Source organism: Bos javanicus, chromosome 7 (assembly GCF_032452875.1).
Source record: "Bos javanicus breed banteng chromosome 7, ARS-OSU_banteng_1.0, whole genome shotgun sequence".
In the NCBI taxonomy this organism is placed as follows: domain Eukaryota; kingdom Metazoa; phylum Chordata; class Mammalia; order Artiodactyla; family Bovidae; genus Bos; species Bos javanicus.
This window is the reverse complement of record NC_083874.1, coordinates 16380738-16398780: the sequence shown is the minus strand read 5'-3', so window position 1 is coordinate 16398780 and position 18043 is coordinate 16380738. Positions and strand designations below refer to the sequence as shown.

At 62.4% G+C, this 18043-nt stretch overlaps 3 protein-coding genes across 6 annotated transcripts; all 3 read right to left on the bottom strand.

The window, feature by feature from the left end:
• Positions 1-261: 261 nt before the first annotated feature.
• SNAPC2 (small nuclear RNA activating complex polypeptide 2) lies at positions 262-3055 on the bottom strand. Its single transcript, XM_061422353.1, has 5 exons — positions 2873-3055; positions 1800-1919; positions 1580-1648; positions 988-1318; positions 262-898 (listed from the first exon to the last, which is right to left on the bottom strand). The coding sequence occupies exons 1-5, from the start codon at positions 3053-3055 to the stop codon at positions 576-578; spliced, it is 1026 nt and encodes a 341-aa protein (XP_061278337.1). The 3' UTR covers positions 262-575.
• Positions 3056-3858: 803 nt separating this feature from the next.
• On the bottom strand, positions 3859-7284 carry TGFBR3L (transforming growth factor beta receptor 3 like). Of its 3 annotated transcripts, XM_061422357.1 has the most exons (7): positions 6897-7284; positions 5828-5964; positions 5438-5752; positions 4979-5105; positions 4733-4891; positions 4479-4551; positions 3859-4021 (listed from the first exon to the last, which is right to left on the bottom strand). In XM_061422357.1, the coding sequence occupies exons 1-6, from the start codon at positions 6964-6966 to the stop codon at positions 4484-4486; spliced, it is 876 nt and encodes a 291-aa protein (XP_061278341.1). In that variant the 5' UTR covers positions 6967-7284; the 3' UTR covers positions 3859-4021; positions 4479-4483. The 3 variants fall into 3 exon arrangements, with proteins under 3 accessions (XP_061278341.1, XP_061278340.1, XP_061278339.1); XM_061422356.1 differs by having other exon boundaries at positions 3859-4041; positions 4733-5105; XM_061422355.1 differs by having other exon boundaries at positions 4733-5105.
• A 103-nt stretch (positions 7285-7387) lies between these two features.
• MAP2K7 (mitogen-activated protein kinase kinase 7) lies at positions 7388-17200 on the bottom strand. 2 transcript variants are annotated; one of them, XM_061422351.1, is made up of 12 exons: positions 16971-17200; positions 15056-15103; positions 12011-12152; positions 11786-11852; positions 11552-11665; positions 11330-11449; positions 11126-11233; positions 10852-11031; positions 10676-10756; positions 10410-10552; positions 9751-9796; positions 7388-9637 (listed from the first exon to the last, which is right to left on the bottom strand). In XM_061422351.1, the coding sequence occupies exons 1-12, from the start codon at positions 17092-17094 to the stop codon at positions 9503-9505; spliced, it is 1308 nt and encodes a 435-aa protein (XP_061278335.1). In that variant the 5' UTR covers positions 17095-17200; the 3' UTR covers positions 7388-9502. The 2 variants fall into 2 exon arrangements, with proteins under 2 accessions (XP_061278335.1, XP_061278336.1); XM_061422352.1 differs by lacking the exon at positions 15056-15103.
• Between the last annotated feature and the right edge of the window lie 843 nt (positions 17201-18043).

Sequence of the window (18043 nt, the reverse complement as noted above, 5' to 3'; positions counted from 1 at the left end):
TCCCCTCCCTCCAACTTCCTGACACATGGGCAGCCCACCCCTCACCCTCCCCTAGCCGGGGACCTGACTCCCCCACCTCAGTCAGGCTCAGACCAAGACCCTCCAAACAATCACCAAGGGTTGCTTCACTGCCCACCGCACCCTCCTGCTTGGCATACCCCACTCAGACCCCAGGAACTCTAAGCTATGGTTCTCTAGCTCAGATTTTCCCTCCAGCATTTTGAGCCCTCTCCCACCTCTAACTCACAGGAGAAAGAGTCATTCAGGGGGGTTGACAAGAACTTTATTTACCGTTACAGGACACAGGATACTGGGCTTTGGAAGGGATGAAGAACCAGTGGGGGAAAGATTTGACGGCGGTGTTAGCCCAGCCAGTTCTATGGCTGAACCCCTCCTTGTACAGTTGGGCTTCGTCTATGAGACCCCCACTGTATCAAGCATGTTAAGGCCACTGCACATTGGCTCAGGGACCTTCCACCGTGGCAAGATCCTCATGACAATACAGGGCCAGACCAAGCAGGATTGAGAGTCTGGGGGCTCACCGAGGTCTGGCGTGTCCCCTGCCTGCCAGGCCTCTACCTTGCCACCTGGCGCAGAAGCTCCAAGGGTACCAGGAACGGGTTCAGGGGGCACACCCCAGCCGCTTGCCAAGAGGATATGGGCTGGCTGGAGCCAGCATTCTCAGGGGCCTGAGGGCTGGCCTGGCCAGTCTCCTCCTGACCCCTGGAACCTGCCCCGCTATCCTCAGTTCCCGACGCCAGGCCCCCACTGGCAAGGTCGCGCTGGGGGGCCGTCAGATGTCGGTACATACCCGACATGTGTTGAACCAGGGCGGCGCAGGGCAGACGGGACAACTCCTCAGGAAGCGCCATGAGCAGGTCAAGGACCACAGCGGACTCTGGTGAGGGATGGAAAGGGGATGAGTCGGGAGAGGGGTGCTGGCCACCAAAGAACCCACCCCCAGAGTGCCGGCCCTGCCCTCCTCACCAGCTGCGGAAAGCTCAGGGCCCTGGCCACCGCGGGAGACGGATGATAGGTATGTGTAGATCTTTTCGAAGTCCACAGAAAAGTCTCCCTCAGCAGACTGGCCAGCCAGGGACTCGGAGGATGCCTCAGGAGCAGGGCCTGGTGTCTTGGGAGTGGAGCCAGGAACCTCACCCCCTCCGGGGGCCTCGGGGGCGGGGCTGGAAGCCTCAGGACCCAGGTCCTCCTGTCCTCCAGGGGCTCTGAGGAGCAGTGGCTTTCCACAAGCCTGCGTGGGCTTGGAGGGCACTGAGTGCAGGAGGCTGATGGGCTCCGTGGCAGCGATGGCGAGCACCTGGCAGGCAGAGAAAGATCAGGGAAGGAAGGGCAGAAGTGTCCCCGTGGGTTGCTCCCCTGCCCTGCAGGAGACAACCTTCAAATCCTCCCTCCCACCCTGAGGAAGGCTGAGAGGGTGGACATGGAGGCTAGGGTGACCAGTAACAGGCCAGAATCACAGAGCTGGCAAAGGGAAGGGATCCAGGTCCAGCGTAGACTCATATATACGATCCTGTCCTCCGGGACACCCCCATCCTGCCTGGGGGGGGGATGGCTATACCTGTGAGAAAGCCACAGTAAGCGCCTCCTCCAGTGGGCCTGTTATCTTCTCAGCCAGATCCATCCACACCTGGGTGGAACAAGCAGAAGATACTTAGGGATCAATTCTCAGGAGTTCCCCATACCCTACCCCTCCCTGGAGCTCCCCTGTCCAGATTATCCCCCGGAACTCCCACCTCATTCCCCAGGGGCCAGCCCTGGGGAACCTTGCCCCATCTCACCTCGATGGGAGCTGGGGTCTGTGTTTCCCAACGCCTTGGACCCTTTGGGCCACCTGGATGTATCCTCTGAATGGCCTCCCGGGCCACTCGGCCCTTGAGCTGCCGGATAAAGTCCTGGATCTGCGAAGTAAGAAGAGGCCAAATGGACCTTCTAGAAGCCCAGGGCTAGGCAGTCCTGCCTGTTCCAGGGCTAGCCACTGCTCCCTAGCCTCCCACTGGCCAGGGGTTGAGGGTCATAGGGACTGTGCCCAGGGTTCTCGGGCCAAGGCCCTAGGCATGACCAGCTACCTGACAAAGATATAAGGCCCTGGCCGGTTCTGGCTCCTCCCCGCAGCCACAGCCCACATCCATGGTTAAGTACTATCCTAGTCACCTACCCGCTTCTTCCACTACGCTCTATTTCCCTGACTCTCACTTCTTGACTCCCATTTCAATCTCATTCATTCCCGTCCAGTCCCGCTGCGACCTGCCACCCATTCTGGGAAGTGAAGGAAAGTGTTCGTCGCTCAGTCGTTGCCGACTCTTAGCGACCCCATGGACTGCAGCCCTTCAGGCTCCTCTGTCCATGGAGTTCTCCGGGCAAGAATACTAGAGTGGGTAGCCATTCCCTTCTCCAGGGGATCTTCCCGACCCAGGGATCGAATCGGCACCGTCTGCATTGCAGGCAGATTTCTTCACCATTTGAGCCAGCAGGGAAGACCCATTCTGGGGCCTTCTTTCAAACTCGGAGCTCGCCCCGCCCCTAAATTTTGCCTTCGCTCCGCCTCTCAGACTTCGGCGACACGGCCTCCTCCTCGCCCCGCCCCTCGACTCACTCTGTCCCGCCCTCACCCCGCCCTCAGCTTCTCGCAGCCACACAAGGCCCAGCCTTGCACTAGTCCCGCCTTCTCCGGCGTTCTTCCGGTTCCTCAACCTCCGCCTCGTCCCCGCCTCACCCTCGACCGGCCCACTCCAAGGCCCCGCCCCCAAGCCTCACTTTCGTTCAGCCCACCCTCAGGCCCCGCCCCTATGCCAGCCCCGGACACATCCTAGCCCCGCCTCCAGCCTTGCTCTCATCTCGGGACTCTTCTCACCTCCGTATTGCTCCGGCCCGGTAACTCTCGGGCCAGCTCGGCGGCGTCCAGCTCTGGTTGGCCCTGTCGCGCCTGCAGTAGTCGTAACAACTGCCGCTTCTCGCTGGCTCTCCAGGCCGCGGGGCCAGTCACCTCCACCAGATAGCGCCTCGGGATCGCTCGCCGCCGCTGCGGTGGCTTCATGCCGGTGAGCCGGGTGAGGGCCTCGGCGTCGTTCCGGAGTGTTTCCTTGGTGGGCGGGGTTACGGCGGCCTCTGGGTCCAAAAGACTCCGCGCGGAAGCAGACTTGGATGGGGGCGTGGCTCTGCGTTTGCAGGCCGTAAGGAACGGCCTACCCCGGAAGCGATGGGGACTGGTATCTAACTGAAGCTAAGGCAAACGAGACCCCACCGCCCGCATTCTGTCTCATTCGTGAACTGGAGCCGAGACCTTAGATCTCATCCCTTCCCTCCATTCCAGGAATAAGTCTTGTGAAACTCCTGTTATGTGCTTTGTAGCCAAGAACCTCAGCTGTGGGGTCGGATAGCCCAGATTGGTGATTTAAGTGATGTGGCCTTGCCGAGCCTGTTTCCTCAGCCGTAAAATGGAGCTAAAATCCCGCCTTTGTCTATGCTCTGAGGAGGGTGAGGTCAGGCAGGAGGGATTTAAGGACCTTAAGGCAAGACGGAGAGGAGCTTGGAGCAGAGACTTGAGCTCGAGGTCTTAGGAAGGGCAGGGTCCGGGCGGTGGGAGTGGAGCGCGGAGAGACTTTGAGAAGGCCGGTGAGCTGGCAGGTTTGGAGGAGGAGACGAGGCTATTTAAGCTGGTGGGATAGAATGTTCCCTTTTGTTAGGGATAAAATGCCCGTGGGCGGTATCTGCACACGTGTATAAGGGCCTCAAAGCCCCGCCTCAAAGCCCCACCCCTCCAATCTGAACCTCTTCCTGCCCGGAATCCCCACCCCCGCTCCACGCACACGCGCACGCGCGGACTTCAGAAAGCCGCAGTCCAGACCAGAGGTTTATTTTGGGCCCAGGTGGGAGGGTGGGAGAAGCAAGGAGGGCGGGGCGCAGCGGTCGTAGTCTCAACGAGTAACGTAGTCCCCCGAGGCGGGCCTGATACGAGGCCGTGGCTGGTTTGTCTTTGGACCCTGCTGGGGGCGCGCCATCTCTGGAAAGAGGCGACTCAGGCTGAGTGGGGAGAGGACACTAAGGCTGGTCACCCTCTTCTCAACCCATCGCCGGCCGCCCCATCATGGCTGGGTGAGAGAGGATGCTAAGTCTGAAACCCGAATTCTCTTTGCCTACTGCCTGTGTGAGGTGTTGAGAACTTTTCTTATGACACTAAACCCGCAGTCGGCTACGGGTCACCCACTACCTGAGTTCGAATCCCAGTTCCACTAAATTTTTGTGACCTTTAGCAAGTCCATTTCAGAGAGTGCCTCATTTTCCTTTTAATATGGAGATAATAGTAGAAAGTTGTTACAAGGATTAATATGCGTTAATCATTTGGAACTCCGCCTGGCAGAAAGAACGGCTATGAAGATCATTATCATCCCCTCCCTCCTCCATCTGTGCTAACCGGCTCCACGTTACACTCCCCCTCCTTCCTGCGCCCCAACACTTACCTGCCTCACTGGGGCCTCCTGGGCGGGCGGCCGCTGGGCGAGGCTCTCGGGGGCTGACCGGGGAGTTGGGGCGCTGGAGAAGAGAGGAAGCTGAGAAATAGGGGCTGCGGTGCGCAGGGCCGGAGCTAGGGCGACCCCTGGAGGCTGCTGCGGGCGTAGCGGAGGCCGGTCTAGGGATGTTCAGGGCTAAGCAGGCCGACGCGCTGGAATAGACTGGGGGCCAGGCGGAGATCCCGGAGGGTGGAGATTGGTACCTGAGTGCGCGCACACGAGGCTGAGGCCGGCGGCCACAGCGGCGCCCAACGCGAAAGCGGCCAACACTAGCGCTACCACCGGCGCGGGCTCCAGGGCCTCCGGCGCCGGCGCGGGAGACTCGGGGCGCACAGCTCTGCCGGGGAAGCCCTTGGGTAGCCCTGTGAGAAGTACAACGCTAAGACTGGAATCAGGCCTCAGATGTCCTCCCCACCCCTCTTCTGGACCCCAGAGATCTCCCCGCTCACTGGGGGGCAGCCGTGGCACGGTCACCACGATGGGCTGCGACAATGTGTGCAGGTGGGGGCTGTCAGCACCCAGGCTCTCATCGCTGCCACTGCCGGCGCCTGCGCACGCCTCATCCTGAGGCAGACACTGCAAGGAGAGGGGGCACAAGAGACGGGAATGTCAGGGGCCGGACTCCATGGACTGGGCCGCAGGCAGATCTAAGTGTCTAGCACTCTGTTGCAACCTGGGATCGCATCACTAGAACCCTGGAAATCTGGCCCCTTCGGAAGTCTCTGCCCCCAACCCCTGCCTGAGACCCAGTACCTACTCCCAGTTTCGAGATACCACCGCCCCCAGGTCCAAAAGCGCCCAGATGCCCAAACCCTAAGGAGTTTCTCCCTCGGATGTCAGGCACTCGCCCGACCCCTGATGGGCCCGGGAGCCCACGTTCCCGCTCCTGCGCTCCTGCGCCCGCGCACCGGCGACAGTGGAGGCAGCGTCAAAGGCGCAGGCGTCCAGCGGGCTTGGCGGAGGCGGCGGCGGCGGCAGCGACTCAGTTGGCAGTGCAGGAACTGCACAGAGGCGTTGAAGACCGGGCGCAGGCGGAAGCTGAAACGCGCAGGACGGGCGGCACCGAGGAGCGGCCGCGGTGGCGGGAAGGTGACCGAGGAGTCGGCGGAGCAGCCCCCGCGCAGCAGCGCCAGGGCGGGGCCCACGGCCGGGCTCGAGGAAGGTGTTACGGAGCAGCCGTGCAGGGCCAGGCCCCAGCGTGGGGAGGGACGGGCCAGGGCCGCCTGGGGGGCGGGGTCGCCGTCAGGATCGGCAGCCCTCACCGGCCCTCACCCGGCCTCCGTGCGTCCCGCGTCTACCTGCACAAACACGCGGCTGTCCGCTGGGACCTCGAGCGGCCCCGCACGGCGCGGGAAGGCGTCCTCCGCGTCCGACAGCTCCAGATTGAAAAGGGGTCGGCGCAGCCAGGGCCCGGGCGCCGCAGGGAACGGGGGCTCTGGCGGGGAGAAAGGGCGGCACAGGACAGGGAGGACGCGCTGTCTCTTGGTTCCCCCAGCCAACCTCCCTGCCTCCCCTGCCTTCTTTGGAAGACGGATGCGGTTGTGGAGGATTCACCTGCGCTCGGCTCTGTGCCTCATGCCTTCAGCCATAAAGCTGCCGTGATGTACCCCCTGGAGACCCCCAGGACGTTCCAGCCCAGCCCCTGAGCCTGGACGCAAAGCTGCACCTTCCTGGGGAGGCACCCCTTTTCCCAGACCCCGTCTTCTCCACCTGCAGTGGGCAAAGGATCCCTGGCGGGGAAGGGGAGCTGAAGGGCGCCTGGCAGTGGATGGTCTGGGTGAGCGCAAAGGTCCTCCCCTACCCCCACCCACCCAGGACCAGGGACTGCTTTAGGGTCATAGCAGGGCTGTCTAAGGGGGACGATGCTGACCCCACCCTTTCCTTTCTACGAGTTGGGGAGAACAGCAAGGTGGTCTTCCTCCAGCCGTTTCGGCACCATGGAAGCCCAGCCTGGCCACCAGGGTCTGGGGCTTTTCCCCATGTCTGGTTCCTCACTTCTGGACTGAGGGCAGCAGCAGCAAAGGAAATAGGCACCGGGGAGCCCCTACTGGGGTGTGTGATCACCCTGCTACCCCCATCTGCCTTCAGGAGGCACTCAACTGTGTTCTCAAAGGATGGTATCTAAACGCACACCGTTCCTAAGATCATTTGTGCAGACCACTCCCCTCCCACAGCCCTTGGCCTCACCATTGGCTGCTGGGGACTTTGAAGTTGGGGATCCAAGACAACCTGGAATGGAGGGTGGGGAGACCCCACCTTCCACCCTCCCACTCCCATTCCCCCAGGCAGGGTAGATGAGAGGCTGCTTGAGATAGGGCAGCACAGGAATGGGGGTGTGCTGGGCCATGTCCCCTTGCCTGTACATACCAGCTGGCTCGCTGGGCAAGGCGGTGGTCCCTGAGAGCAGGGCCAGCAGCCGGAGCACGGTGGCCAGCATGCTGGCCTGGCTGAGGTGACAGCGTACAGGGCTGGTGGCAGAGGCACCAGCCAGGCAGCACCCACACCCAGGAGGTGGGCAGGCGGCCCTGTCCTTGGCTGGGTGGCCACTTCCGGAGGCAAGGAGCGGGGGCGGCAGACTGTTGGGTCGACATCAGAGCTGGCGCCCAAGGCCTGCCAGGGATTAAGGGCTCTCCCACCGGACCTGTGGCTATCAGATTAGGGGGAGGTCCCACACACTGGACATTAAATATTCAGCAAGTCACTACAAACTACCCCTCTGGCCCCCAGCCCTGCCTCCCCTCACTGCATAGGCCTCTTCCACTTAGATGGCCCCCAGCCCACTTCCAAGGTCAGGCCTCAGGACCCCTTCCCCTTTTCCCACCTTGCTGCCAGGCTCAGGACACACGCCACAGACTCAGTGGAAGAAAAGGGAGGGGTTTTATTCTCAAGCGTCTAAGGATTTACAAACGAGGGCATTTTGTTTTAAAAAGGGATGGGGCAATACTGGCAGCCTGAGGAGCGGTGGTGGGCCGATGGGCTAGGCCAGGCCGCCCCAGGCCCCTGGCTGCCCACTCTGCCCTCTGCCTGGTTGAGAGGGGGTGGCTGGTGGCTGGTGACTGGGGGGCGGGGGAAGGGAGACATGGGAGAGGAAGGGGGGAAGGAGAGGCTCCCATTTAACACTGAAGGGGAAGGGGGACACAGGTGGACACTCACACACAAAACAGAAAATAAAGTTAAATAAAAGTTAAACCCAGGCAGCTGGCCTCAGGCCTGTGCGGGCCCTGGGGCTGGCCACGCAACCTTCCTGGCTACCCAGAAAGGCCCCTGGCAAGGGAGGGCGGAGGCCATGCCTACTGGCCCCACACCCTGCCCCTCTCCCCTCACAAAGGGGACAGGAGCAAGAAAAGGTGGCCACCCCCTGGGGCAGGGGACAAAGATGACTTTGAGTACTTTTTAAACATGCGGCGTTTTGTGACTATCCTAGTAGTAACTAGATTCGGTGAGATAAATGGAGGTACAGTGATGCCTAGTCTAGATTGCTTCAGCTACATCCAGCGAGGTTCCTCACCTTTGGTGTTGGTTGATTTTTGTGGTTTTTCTGGGGTTTTGTTTTTTCCTTTTTTTTTTTTTCCTGTTAACGTTATTTTGTTCTACTGTCCACTTGATTCACATGCATCACCACCAACAAGGAAACACAGTCCCTCTTGCTCTGGCTGCTTGCTGCCCAGGGCCCCACGGACGCCAGGGCCTCAGGGTGGGCTGGGGACTGGCCAGCTCCGGGTGAGTCGAGGGGCACTCGTGGGCCACTACGAGGGCGTGACTGCCTGCACACGCCCAGCCCTTGGCCTGCTCCCACCTCTGTCCCTGTCAACACATCCTCGAACCCCCACATCCAATCCGTGCACCCTCATCCCTGCCTCCCGGGGCCCCATGGACCCCCTCCTGTCACCCGTTCCCTCCGCCACCTCCCTGCCACACCAGCGCCGGCTGCCTTCCACCACGCCCCGCGCCTACTGTCCCTGAAGGCCACCCTGTGTGGCCACGGCCCCTTGGGCTTCCTCCATACCCCCTGAGGTCCTCCGCTCACCCCTGCAAACTTGGCCAGTCTCCAGCCCTGAGGGAGGAGCAACCCCCCACCCCCAGAGCCCACCTTTGGGACTAGTCTCTCCCGGGTGGTAGCATGAGCCCCCACGGCTCAGCCCCCAGCCCAGCCCCCCAGTACCCACAGCGGTTCGGGGGGCTGCCGCCACAAGCAGCTAAACACGACTTTGGTAAAAGTTTCTGAAGGTACCAACAAAGCCCATGAGAACAAGCTCTTCTCCTCCCCCCACCCCCAAACACCCCACCAAGTACAATAAAATACAATAAACTCCAAAAAGGACCCCCTGAGATCAAAGAGAGAGAGAGAGAGACCAGCCCGGGTCCGGCTGCAGTCACAATGTCCAGCCCGCCTGCCGGGGGAAGGGCGCCCGCCAACTGGCTCATCACTGGCCAGAGACCTAAGTGGACCCAGGGGTCCCCGGCCGGGGGTGGCAGGGCCTGGGCCAGGAGAGAGGCAGAGGTGGGGAGGGAGACGGGGAAAGCCAGAGAGGTAGAGAGGGAAGTGGCAGAGAGGGAGATGGAGCCAGGGTGCATGTGTGCATGGAGGGGGCGGTGGGGACAGCGCGGTGTGGGAGGGTGCAGGGAATGGCGGCTCTCTCCCGACCCCTGGGGGCCGCCCCAGCCCAGAGGTTACAACTGAATAAATAGCGAGACTGCTCGCGGCCTGCTGTCTTCCGTTCACAGTGTCTGTCGGGGGGGGGACGTGTACGGCCGGCTGATCCCAGGACGGGAAAGGGCTGGGGCCTGGCAGGCCCATCTGTCCACGGCTGGTGGGCAGGGAGTCGGGGGTGGGTCGGCGCCCCCTACTATCTGTCCTCAGCCCTCGTTGGCCATCCGGGTCCCAAGGCTCCCCTGGTGGGCAGCTGGGGGACTGTGCAGGGAAGGGGGGGCCTGAGGCCGCGTCCCCCAGCGGGCCGGCCGCCACCGTGCGGCTACCTGAAGAAGGGCAGGTGGTGCTGGCTCAGGACCCCGCTTGTCCTCGGTGACTCGGTCTTCGCCATGACATCCTTGAACCAGGACGCCACATCCACCTCCAGCGTCTCGTAGCGCTTGATGAAGCTGTGTTCCTGGGGGCCCAAGCGGGTGGGGCTCAGGACCAGGGTGTCTGTTCCCTGGCCGCCTGGCCTCCAGTGGGGCAGGGGTTTTCGGATGGGGGCTGGGAGGGGTCCTGGGTACTCACAAGTAGCTTATTATACTTTGGTCTCTTCCTGTGATCTTTAGTAAGGCTAAAGAGAGAGAGAGAAAGGAGAGAAATGAGAGCCGGGAGGAGGGGCCTGGCTGCCCACCCCACTGAATCAGGGCTGCTGGATCTGCGGGCCAGAGCCCATTTCCTCGTTCCCCCAAGCCTTGTGCTGACAGAGAGGCCAGGGTTGCACTCAGGCCCCTTATCTCTGACAAAAGCCTGACACACACAGTGAGACACCCACGGGAGAAGTAGGTAGGTGGGGGGATAGGTAGATGGGTGGGCTTCCTACCCACTCCCACCCACTTCCCCACCCCGGCCCCACCCCTCCCCCCTCCCCCCGGAAAGCTCCTGTGCGGACACCCTGCTAAATGGTGTGGGACCCTCTGAGCTCTCAGTCCTGGGACACCTGTGCTCATTCACAGTTCCCTGGTGAAGCCCAAGGACCACCTTGCCAAATACCCCAGGGCTAGGGGTTCCCTGTGGCTGAGTTTGGACGCAACTCTTAGCCCCTAGGGCTTGGGCTCTGGCTCCAGTCTGCAGCCCCCAACCCCCATCCCAGGGGGCCCTTTGCCCCACCCCAGTGGCCTAAGCTCAGGGTCACATCTGACCTCGCCCTGCCTTCCAGACTGGAGGGCAGGGCTGGGGGTGCTCACCAGTCTTTGACGAAGGACTGGAAGTCCCCCGAGAAGCCCATGTGTCCGGGCAGGAGCGGGGGCTCCTCTTGGAGGACTTTGGTGAGGACCTCAAAGTCTGTCTTGCAGTTCTTGTAGGGGAACTGTCCTGTCGCCAGCTCCACCTGGGAGAGAAACGGGCAGGGCTGGGCCAGCCAGGGAAGACAGGGCCCTGCCCTTTCTGCTGCCACTGCCTGCCTCCGGGCCCCGAGAAAACCCAGCCTCCAAAAGCCGGGGCCCCAACTCACCAAGGAGATGCCCAGGCTCCACACATCGGCCCGGATGTCGTAGTCGGGCTTGGTGGGATCCGGGGGGTCGATGCGCTCAGGCTGCCGGTGGGAGGTGGGAGAGGGTGATGGATGAGCCCTGGGGCCGGGGTGGGTGCACCACCCCTCCCGCCGGCACCCCCGGGCCCCCTACTTACTGCCATGTAGGCGGCACAGCCCGCACTCCGCGTTTTGGCTTTGGAGTCGACCAGGCGGCCGCTGATGCCAAAGTCACAGAGCTTGATCTGGCCCCGCTCGTCCAGCAGGATGTTGGAGGGCTTGACGTCACGGTGGATCACGCCATGCTTCTCCTTCAGGTAGTAGAGCGCCTTCACAATCTGCAGTGTGGGCAGCGGAGGACACCGATCGGTGACGTGGAGGCCGAGGCTGGGGGGCACCTGCCTGCCCACCTGCGCCCTCCAGGCCACTCACTGCCACCGTCATCTTGCCCAGGATCCGCTCGGGGATGGGGCCCTGCATCCGCTTCTTGAGCTTCTCCGCGCACGTGCCCATGAGCTCCATGGCGATGAAGACGTCCGTCTGCAGGGACAGCAGTGGCTGTACCCCCTCTGCCCACCCGACAGGCTCAGGGCCCGGGGGAGGAGATGGGAGGATTGGGGGAAGCCCTCGTCTCACGTTGGTGATGAAAGTCCCGAAGCACTGCACAATGTAGGGGCAGTCGTGGCTCTTGAGCACCACGTCCAAATCCATGAGGATCCTCTTGTTCTCCTCCTTATTCCCCGAGCGCCGCATTTGCTGCATGGGACAGCCGAGGGCTCAGCGCTGAGCCTGGGGCGCAGGGCCGCCATGGGACATGGAGGGGGTTGCGCTCCCATGGGCAGGGCGGGGTGGGCTCACCTTGACAGCGATGACGTGCCCCGTCTTCCGGAAGCGCATCTTCCACACCTGGCCGCAAGTGCCGCTGCCCATCTCCCCCAGGTTCTCCAGGTCATTGATCTCCGCCTGGTAGCGCTGGCAAGGAGAGTCAGGGCTGGGGATCCAGCGGGCCTCTGACCTCACCCCCGGCCCACATCTCCCAGCTGTGTCCTGCCCGCCCTCCCTGGGGCCGCCAAGGGAAGTGCGTTAGGTTACCTGGCCCCCGATGGTCAGGTAGCCCGTCTGTTTCATGATCTCCTGCAGCTTCTGGTCAATCTCGATGCTGAAGGGAGAGGGAGTGGGTGCCGGTGGAGGGGGGTCCTGACCAACGTGAGGTGACCCCAGCCCCCAACACGCAGGGGGTTCCACAGAGCTCACCAGCACCACCCTGAGGCTGGCCCTGCGCCCCCTGACCTCCTGACCATCCCCCAGGCGGCTCACCTCTCCATGCTGCGGGGTGTGAACAAGGTTGAAGGCAGCCCCAGCATGTGGCGGGGCCGGGCGGGGGGCGTGGGGTGCTGTGGGGAGCTCTCGGAGGACGGTGAACGGCTGCCCCCATCGTTGGCCAGTGGGAGCTGCAGGGCTGGGGGGTGGTGAGAACCAGGGGTGGGGAGGGGGTTAGCTCCCGGCTGGCCCCAGCTGCAGGCCCTGGCGCCCCCATCCTTCCCTCCCCGGTATCCCTCAGGTGGGCCAGCACAGCCCCCAGCCCTGGCGGACAGGGAGTGCCCCGCTCCTAGACCACTCTCGGGGTGCTTTCTCCCAGCCCCCCTGACTGGGAAGGGCTTGCAGTGGGCTGGTGGGGGAAGAGTGGTCCCCAGAGGCTGAGGGTTCACCCCAAGTATTCCCTGATAGAGAAAGGAGGCCCTGAGGCTGCTAGTGGATCTCAGGCAGGTAGGCCGCCCCTACCCTGGGGCCCCTTCCTCCCCACTCTGCCCAGGAAGAGACTCAGGGCCACCACCCCCACAAAGTGGCAATGCTAAACTGGGGAGAGAGTGGGTGAGGGACCCAGGCTTCCAGCTGCCTTGCCTGTTCTGTTTCAGGGTCAGGGAGGGCTGCCCTCTGGCCAGCAGACTCTGTGAGCCTCCGGCCTGGCCTGCAGAGGTGGGGCCAATGAGGCCAGGGCAGGAGCCCAGGCTGGACCTGTGTCCTTCAGGTGAAGGGAGCCAGGTGACCCAGCCCCTCCAGGGGCCGGCAGGGCTCCAGGGACAGGCCAGGCCAGGTGGGGAGGTTGGTTCTTTCCAGAAGCCTGCATGCGGACAGCTTGGGCATGCTACAGGCAGGCGGGCAGGCAGCGGGCAGGCAGCGGGCACCCCAGGATGGGCAGGCGGCGTTAGGGGACGGGGGGGTGGGAGACAGACAGATGGGAGCTGAGACTTGGGGCCCAGCTGCCCAGAAGAGGCGCTGCAGAGACAGGCCGGAGAGGGGCTAGGGACAGGAGAGCAGGCCCCTGATGGACAGAAGCCTCCTGGCCAGGCAGGCCACAGAGTGGGAGCAGAGGCCAGAGTGGCCCTGGAAAAGATGGACGGCCCTCCAGAGAACCCAGGAACCTCAGAGACCCCGGCACTTGGCCTCCAGAAGGGAGCCCCTGGCTGGGGAGGCCGAAGGCTACAAGCAGCCCCCAGGTCCACCTCCCCTTGGAGAGAGGGCTGGGAGCTGGGCCGGGGGGCGGAGCTTCTCCCCTGCAAGTTCTCCAGGCGCCCGGTGGCGTGGGCCCAGTGGCCAATGGGTACAGACAGATGCAGTGTGGCTCTTGGCGCCCAGGCACTTTTCGTGCCCTGCTGGCCTACGATCTTGGTCGCAGCCAAAGCGAGGAGCAGACCTATGAGGCTGGCCTGCCAGTCCCAGGAGGGCATGGCGAGAGTGATGGAAGAGCTCTGGGAGCCCGAGGACGTGGCTGAGCCCAGTCCCCTCCACTGGCCCAGAGGCCTCTCCTCCAGTGCCCTCCCTGCTCTACCACGGCCAGAAGTCTGGTCCTAAACCCTCCCTCTCTGGCTGGACACCCTCCAGGGCTCCCAAAGACCCTCAAGCTCTGGGACCCTGCATCCATGGCAGGCTCCCTGGGTGAGGACCACGTCCCTCCCCTCCCCAGGCCTCTCTGTGCCCTGTCGCCCCCACCCCCAACCCCTCACACAGTCCACCGGGCCCTCTGAAGGCTCCCCCAGAGCCCGGGGCCAAGGCAGCTTGTGGGGGGAGAGAGGCTTCCAGCCGGTCCCACAAACTGAAGCACGGCAGGTGTTTAAGAGGGGCCGGTGCAGGATGGCTAAGGGGGGTAAGGCCGGGGGAGGTATACAAAGGCCCTGAGAACAGAGATCACACAGGTGGTGCCGGGCCCACGGCAGGTCAGGAAGGCCAAATGAGAGCAAGAGACTGAAGGGGAGAGAAAAAAGAGCAGGATGAATGAGCAAGGATGAGAGAAGACACAGGGCGGTGGGGTGGGGTGGAGCATGCAGCCTGCCAGGCTGTCAGTGAGCACACACACGTACACACACAGGGCATGACACAAACCCACAAACACGTGCAGACAACACGCCACGGGACCCCCAATAGAGCCAACTCTCCCTCATGTTCTTACACACACACACACACACGCCACAGGGCCCCCAATAGAGCCAACTCTCCCTCATGTTTTTACACACACACACATACACACTTCCCAACCCAGTCCTATTCCACACACAAGGATCACACACAAGGATCAATGAGGCCAGCCGGCCCCCCATCCCCCACCTTCCCCACAGGCACATCTGGCTGCCTCTTGGGCCCTGAGGGGCTGTTTCCTCTACTTCCACTCCTGTGCTCCCCACCTCCCAGGAGACTTTGCTCAAATGCCACCTTCTCCCCAGGCTTCCCGACCACCGCACCACCCCCATCCCCCAACCCTGCAGAATCCATGACCCTGCTTCACTGGGCCTTTCCTCCAAGGCACGGGGCCTCTTCCACTTCTCCCTGCCCGGAGGACCCCCCAACCCCCACGGCCTCCCACCCCCAGGGGAGCACCAGCCCCTGGAACAGACAGGCTCAGTCCAGGCCTAGCACTGCTCAGCACAGGGTGGGGGGTGACATGGGTCCGCTGAGCTGATGAGGTGGATCGGCAGGTAGGGAGCCCAACCTTCCCTCCCTCCACTCACATACATGTACATGCACACGCACACACACACACACGCCTGCAGGCACACGCACGGACACTCGGGACCCCCTCAGCAGGCGACAGACTCCTGGCAGGTGAGGGAGTCTGTTTCCTCCTGTGGGGAGTCCAAACCTGAGCCCGAGAGGAACAGAGGAGCGGGAGGTGACAGGATACGGAGGAAGTGGCCGGGTGGGCCAGACACTGACCATGTGGCTGGAGAGAGTGAGGGTGGGATGGGGGGATGCACACGCACACACGGAGCATGAGGGGGTGGGGAGGAGGGATGGCATTCTGCGGCTGGGGCAGCGGTTAGGTCAATGGTGCAGAGATCCAAGCAGCGATGATAAAAAGGCTGGTACCTGCTCGTTGGGACGGGGCAGGAGCAGGGCTTAGAGTGATCACAATAACTGGATGGGGAAAAGGAAGAAAAAAAAAGAAAAACAACACCACGATAAATCACAACAGAAGCAACTGATTTGTCCAAAAGAAAGGAAAATCAAATCATAACAAGGAGGAAGGGGGAGGCACGCGGCACCAAAGTGCAGAGAACAACAGATGGGAGGGCTGAGAGGATGGGATGGAGCTGACAGACACAGGCGCCAGGAGGGGGCTCCCCGGGGCATGTTCTCCGTGGGCCTCCCTGTGCCTCCTGCCCATCTGGGACAGCCACCCCACCAGGCATCCCAGGCCCTGCCCAGGCCTGTCTCATCCACGCTGGGGCTGGAGGGGGAGCAGCACTGAAGAGCCTGGTGGGGACCCTCCAGTCCTGGCTGGGATTCCTACCCCAGGCAGAGTCTAACACAGCACTGCTGCCTCAGGGTTCTTCCTGGGACCCTAGAGACCCCTCCCCACTCCAGTCAGGAACCCACACGGACCAAGGGCAGAAAAGGGAGGGTAGGGAGTGGGCCATACATGAGAATGGGGGGTGACGAGGGAGTGGTGGGAGTACCCAGATGAAGAGATATCTTCCCTACCTCTCAAGATGACCCGACAGGGAGCTACATAAGCCACAAGAGTCATATCAGAGAGGTTAACAAGAAGGGGAATTTGCTGGGTCAAGAGGGACACAGAAAGCACGTGTGGGAGGGGACTTCCCTGGTGGTCCAGTGGTTTATATTCTGCACTTCCAATGCAGGCAGGGGGCACGGGTTCCATCCCTGGTTGTGGAACTAAGATCCCGAATACCACAAGAAGTGGCCAAAAAGTAATGTAAAGAAAAGAAAGTATGTGTGGGGAATGCTCTTCATCAGGTCAGTAGGAAGGGGGAAAATCTGACTCCCTGTGAGCTTCGAGGATATGGGGAAGGGTTCCGTAGGACGTTACGAGCAGACTAGATGTTGCATGGTGATCCCGGGCCAGGTGCGGGTGTTGAGGGGCAGCTCTTGACGCCAGAGGACAGGATTCCGGAGAGACAGGCACTGAGATCATGGGATCACAAAGTAGCGGTACGTGTACAGCCTGGGATGCCCAGATAGCCTCAGACTGGCCTCAGGTGTCCCTGGGCTATGTGTGGAAGGGGGAGTCACTTGATTCAAGATGACAACGTTGCCACGCTTGGAAGCTGCGTATTTATTTCTGGAGAATCCAGAAAGATGGTGGCAGTGAAACTAGTCCGCGGAGTATGAGGAGGGAGCCTGGCTTAGGTGGGTAAAAAGGTAGGTAGGAGGGAGCCTGCTGAACTAGTGACAAGATCCTGAAGCGGGGAGAAGGGCGCACTAGACACAATCACAGGGGCAATTATATATGGTCCAGCGACGTCAGGTGTCCCCAGGTCAGCTGCACTTGTGTCAGCTGCTGAACCCGGCTGACAAGGACCAGGTGGCGGGGGAGGGGACCTCTTGACAGTCTCTGAGATGGCGACAGTGGAATCAGTTGGTGAAAAGGGATGTGTACACGTATACGGAGGAGCTGGATGTGGTCACGGCTGCATGGAGTAGGCGCACCAAGGCTTAGAGCAGGTGACAGAGGCTCCGAGGTTCCCGGTGATTGGGGGCGGGTCATCAGATGGAGGGCCTCGCCCTGGAGCCGGTAACTAGGTTCCCAGGCCCCATTAGGGGGAACCCCGAGGCAGGGTGAGGACTGACGGGGAGCTCACGGGCCCCACGCCCCCCGGGTCACCGTGACCCTCTCCCCGCGGGCCGACAGCGGGGAGCCGGGCGGAGAGGAGGAGCAAGAGCGCCCCGGAAGCGGGGGCGGGGCCTGGTGGCGGGGGCGGGGCCTCCCGCGGCGCGCGCCCCCCCCCGCCCGCCCCCTCCCCCACGCCGCCGTGCTTACTGGGCCTGGGCCGCTGGGGGCTGATATCCAGGTTGAGGTCGATCCTCCGCCGGGCCTCGCGGTTCTCCTGCTTTAGCTTTGCTTCCAGGCGGGACAGCTTCTGCTCCAGGGAGGACGCCGCCATCTTCCCCGCCGCCGCCGCCGCCGCGCACCGCCCGGCCGCCCGTCAGTCCGGCAGACAAACACCGCACTGCGCCTGCGCTTGGATGACCCCGCCGAGCCGCCGTCTCGCTCTGCAAGGCGCATGCCCGGGGCACGCACCCGCCCTCCCCGCGTGCGAACCTCCGCGCGTGCGTGCTTCATCCCAGCCGGAGGGATGACGCCTCCTAGAGCTCGCGAGTAGCAGCGTACACATCCTCCCAGTGTGATGCGCATGTGCAAATTCCCTAGAACTCCGGCAGGAGGCGCTGTTTGAAAACCCACTCACCATTCCGTTAAGAGCGGTGGGCGGAGAAAGCAGTGCGCAGGCGTACAGAAGGTGAGACGGGGGGGGGGGTACTCGCGTGCCGTCTGCTGCGCATGCGCACTCTTGGTTTCTCGCTCTTTTTTAATTTTTTTAAATTTCCTGCCGCTGTCCCCGGTGGTCGCCAGGCTGTATCCTCAGCCTCGTTCTTTCTCTTCCCGGCCGGCCCTAGCTGGCACCCACGCCTTCCAAAACTGCCTTTCTCATCTCGGACAGTGCTTCGTTACGGTCCCTGTAGTGCTTAATTGCTGCCTACTCACCATAATTAGGCACCTGTGGGAAGCCCTTTCCATTTCAGCGGGGTCAGGGTTGGCCACGAGGACTTGAAGGATGGGCGGGGTAGGGTTTGGGCCACTGTCTGGACGGTGAGAATCTAGCGGCGTGATCCCTGCCCTCAGCGACGTGGGGCCAAGGTCAAGGATAGAGAGTTCCAAGTCAGATTGGCTGTGGGAAATTTGAAGGCATCCCTCATCTGTTTAGCTCCTGGACAATGCAGAAGTTAGGACCTGGGGTTTGGTTCCTCCACCTGATGCCTTCACCACCTACACATTTTCTTCAGCTGGCCTGAAGAGTGCTGGGAAAATGTCCCCATCTGGAACCCTGGGGCGCC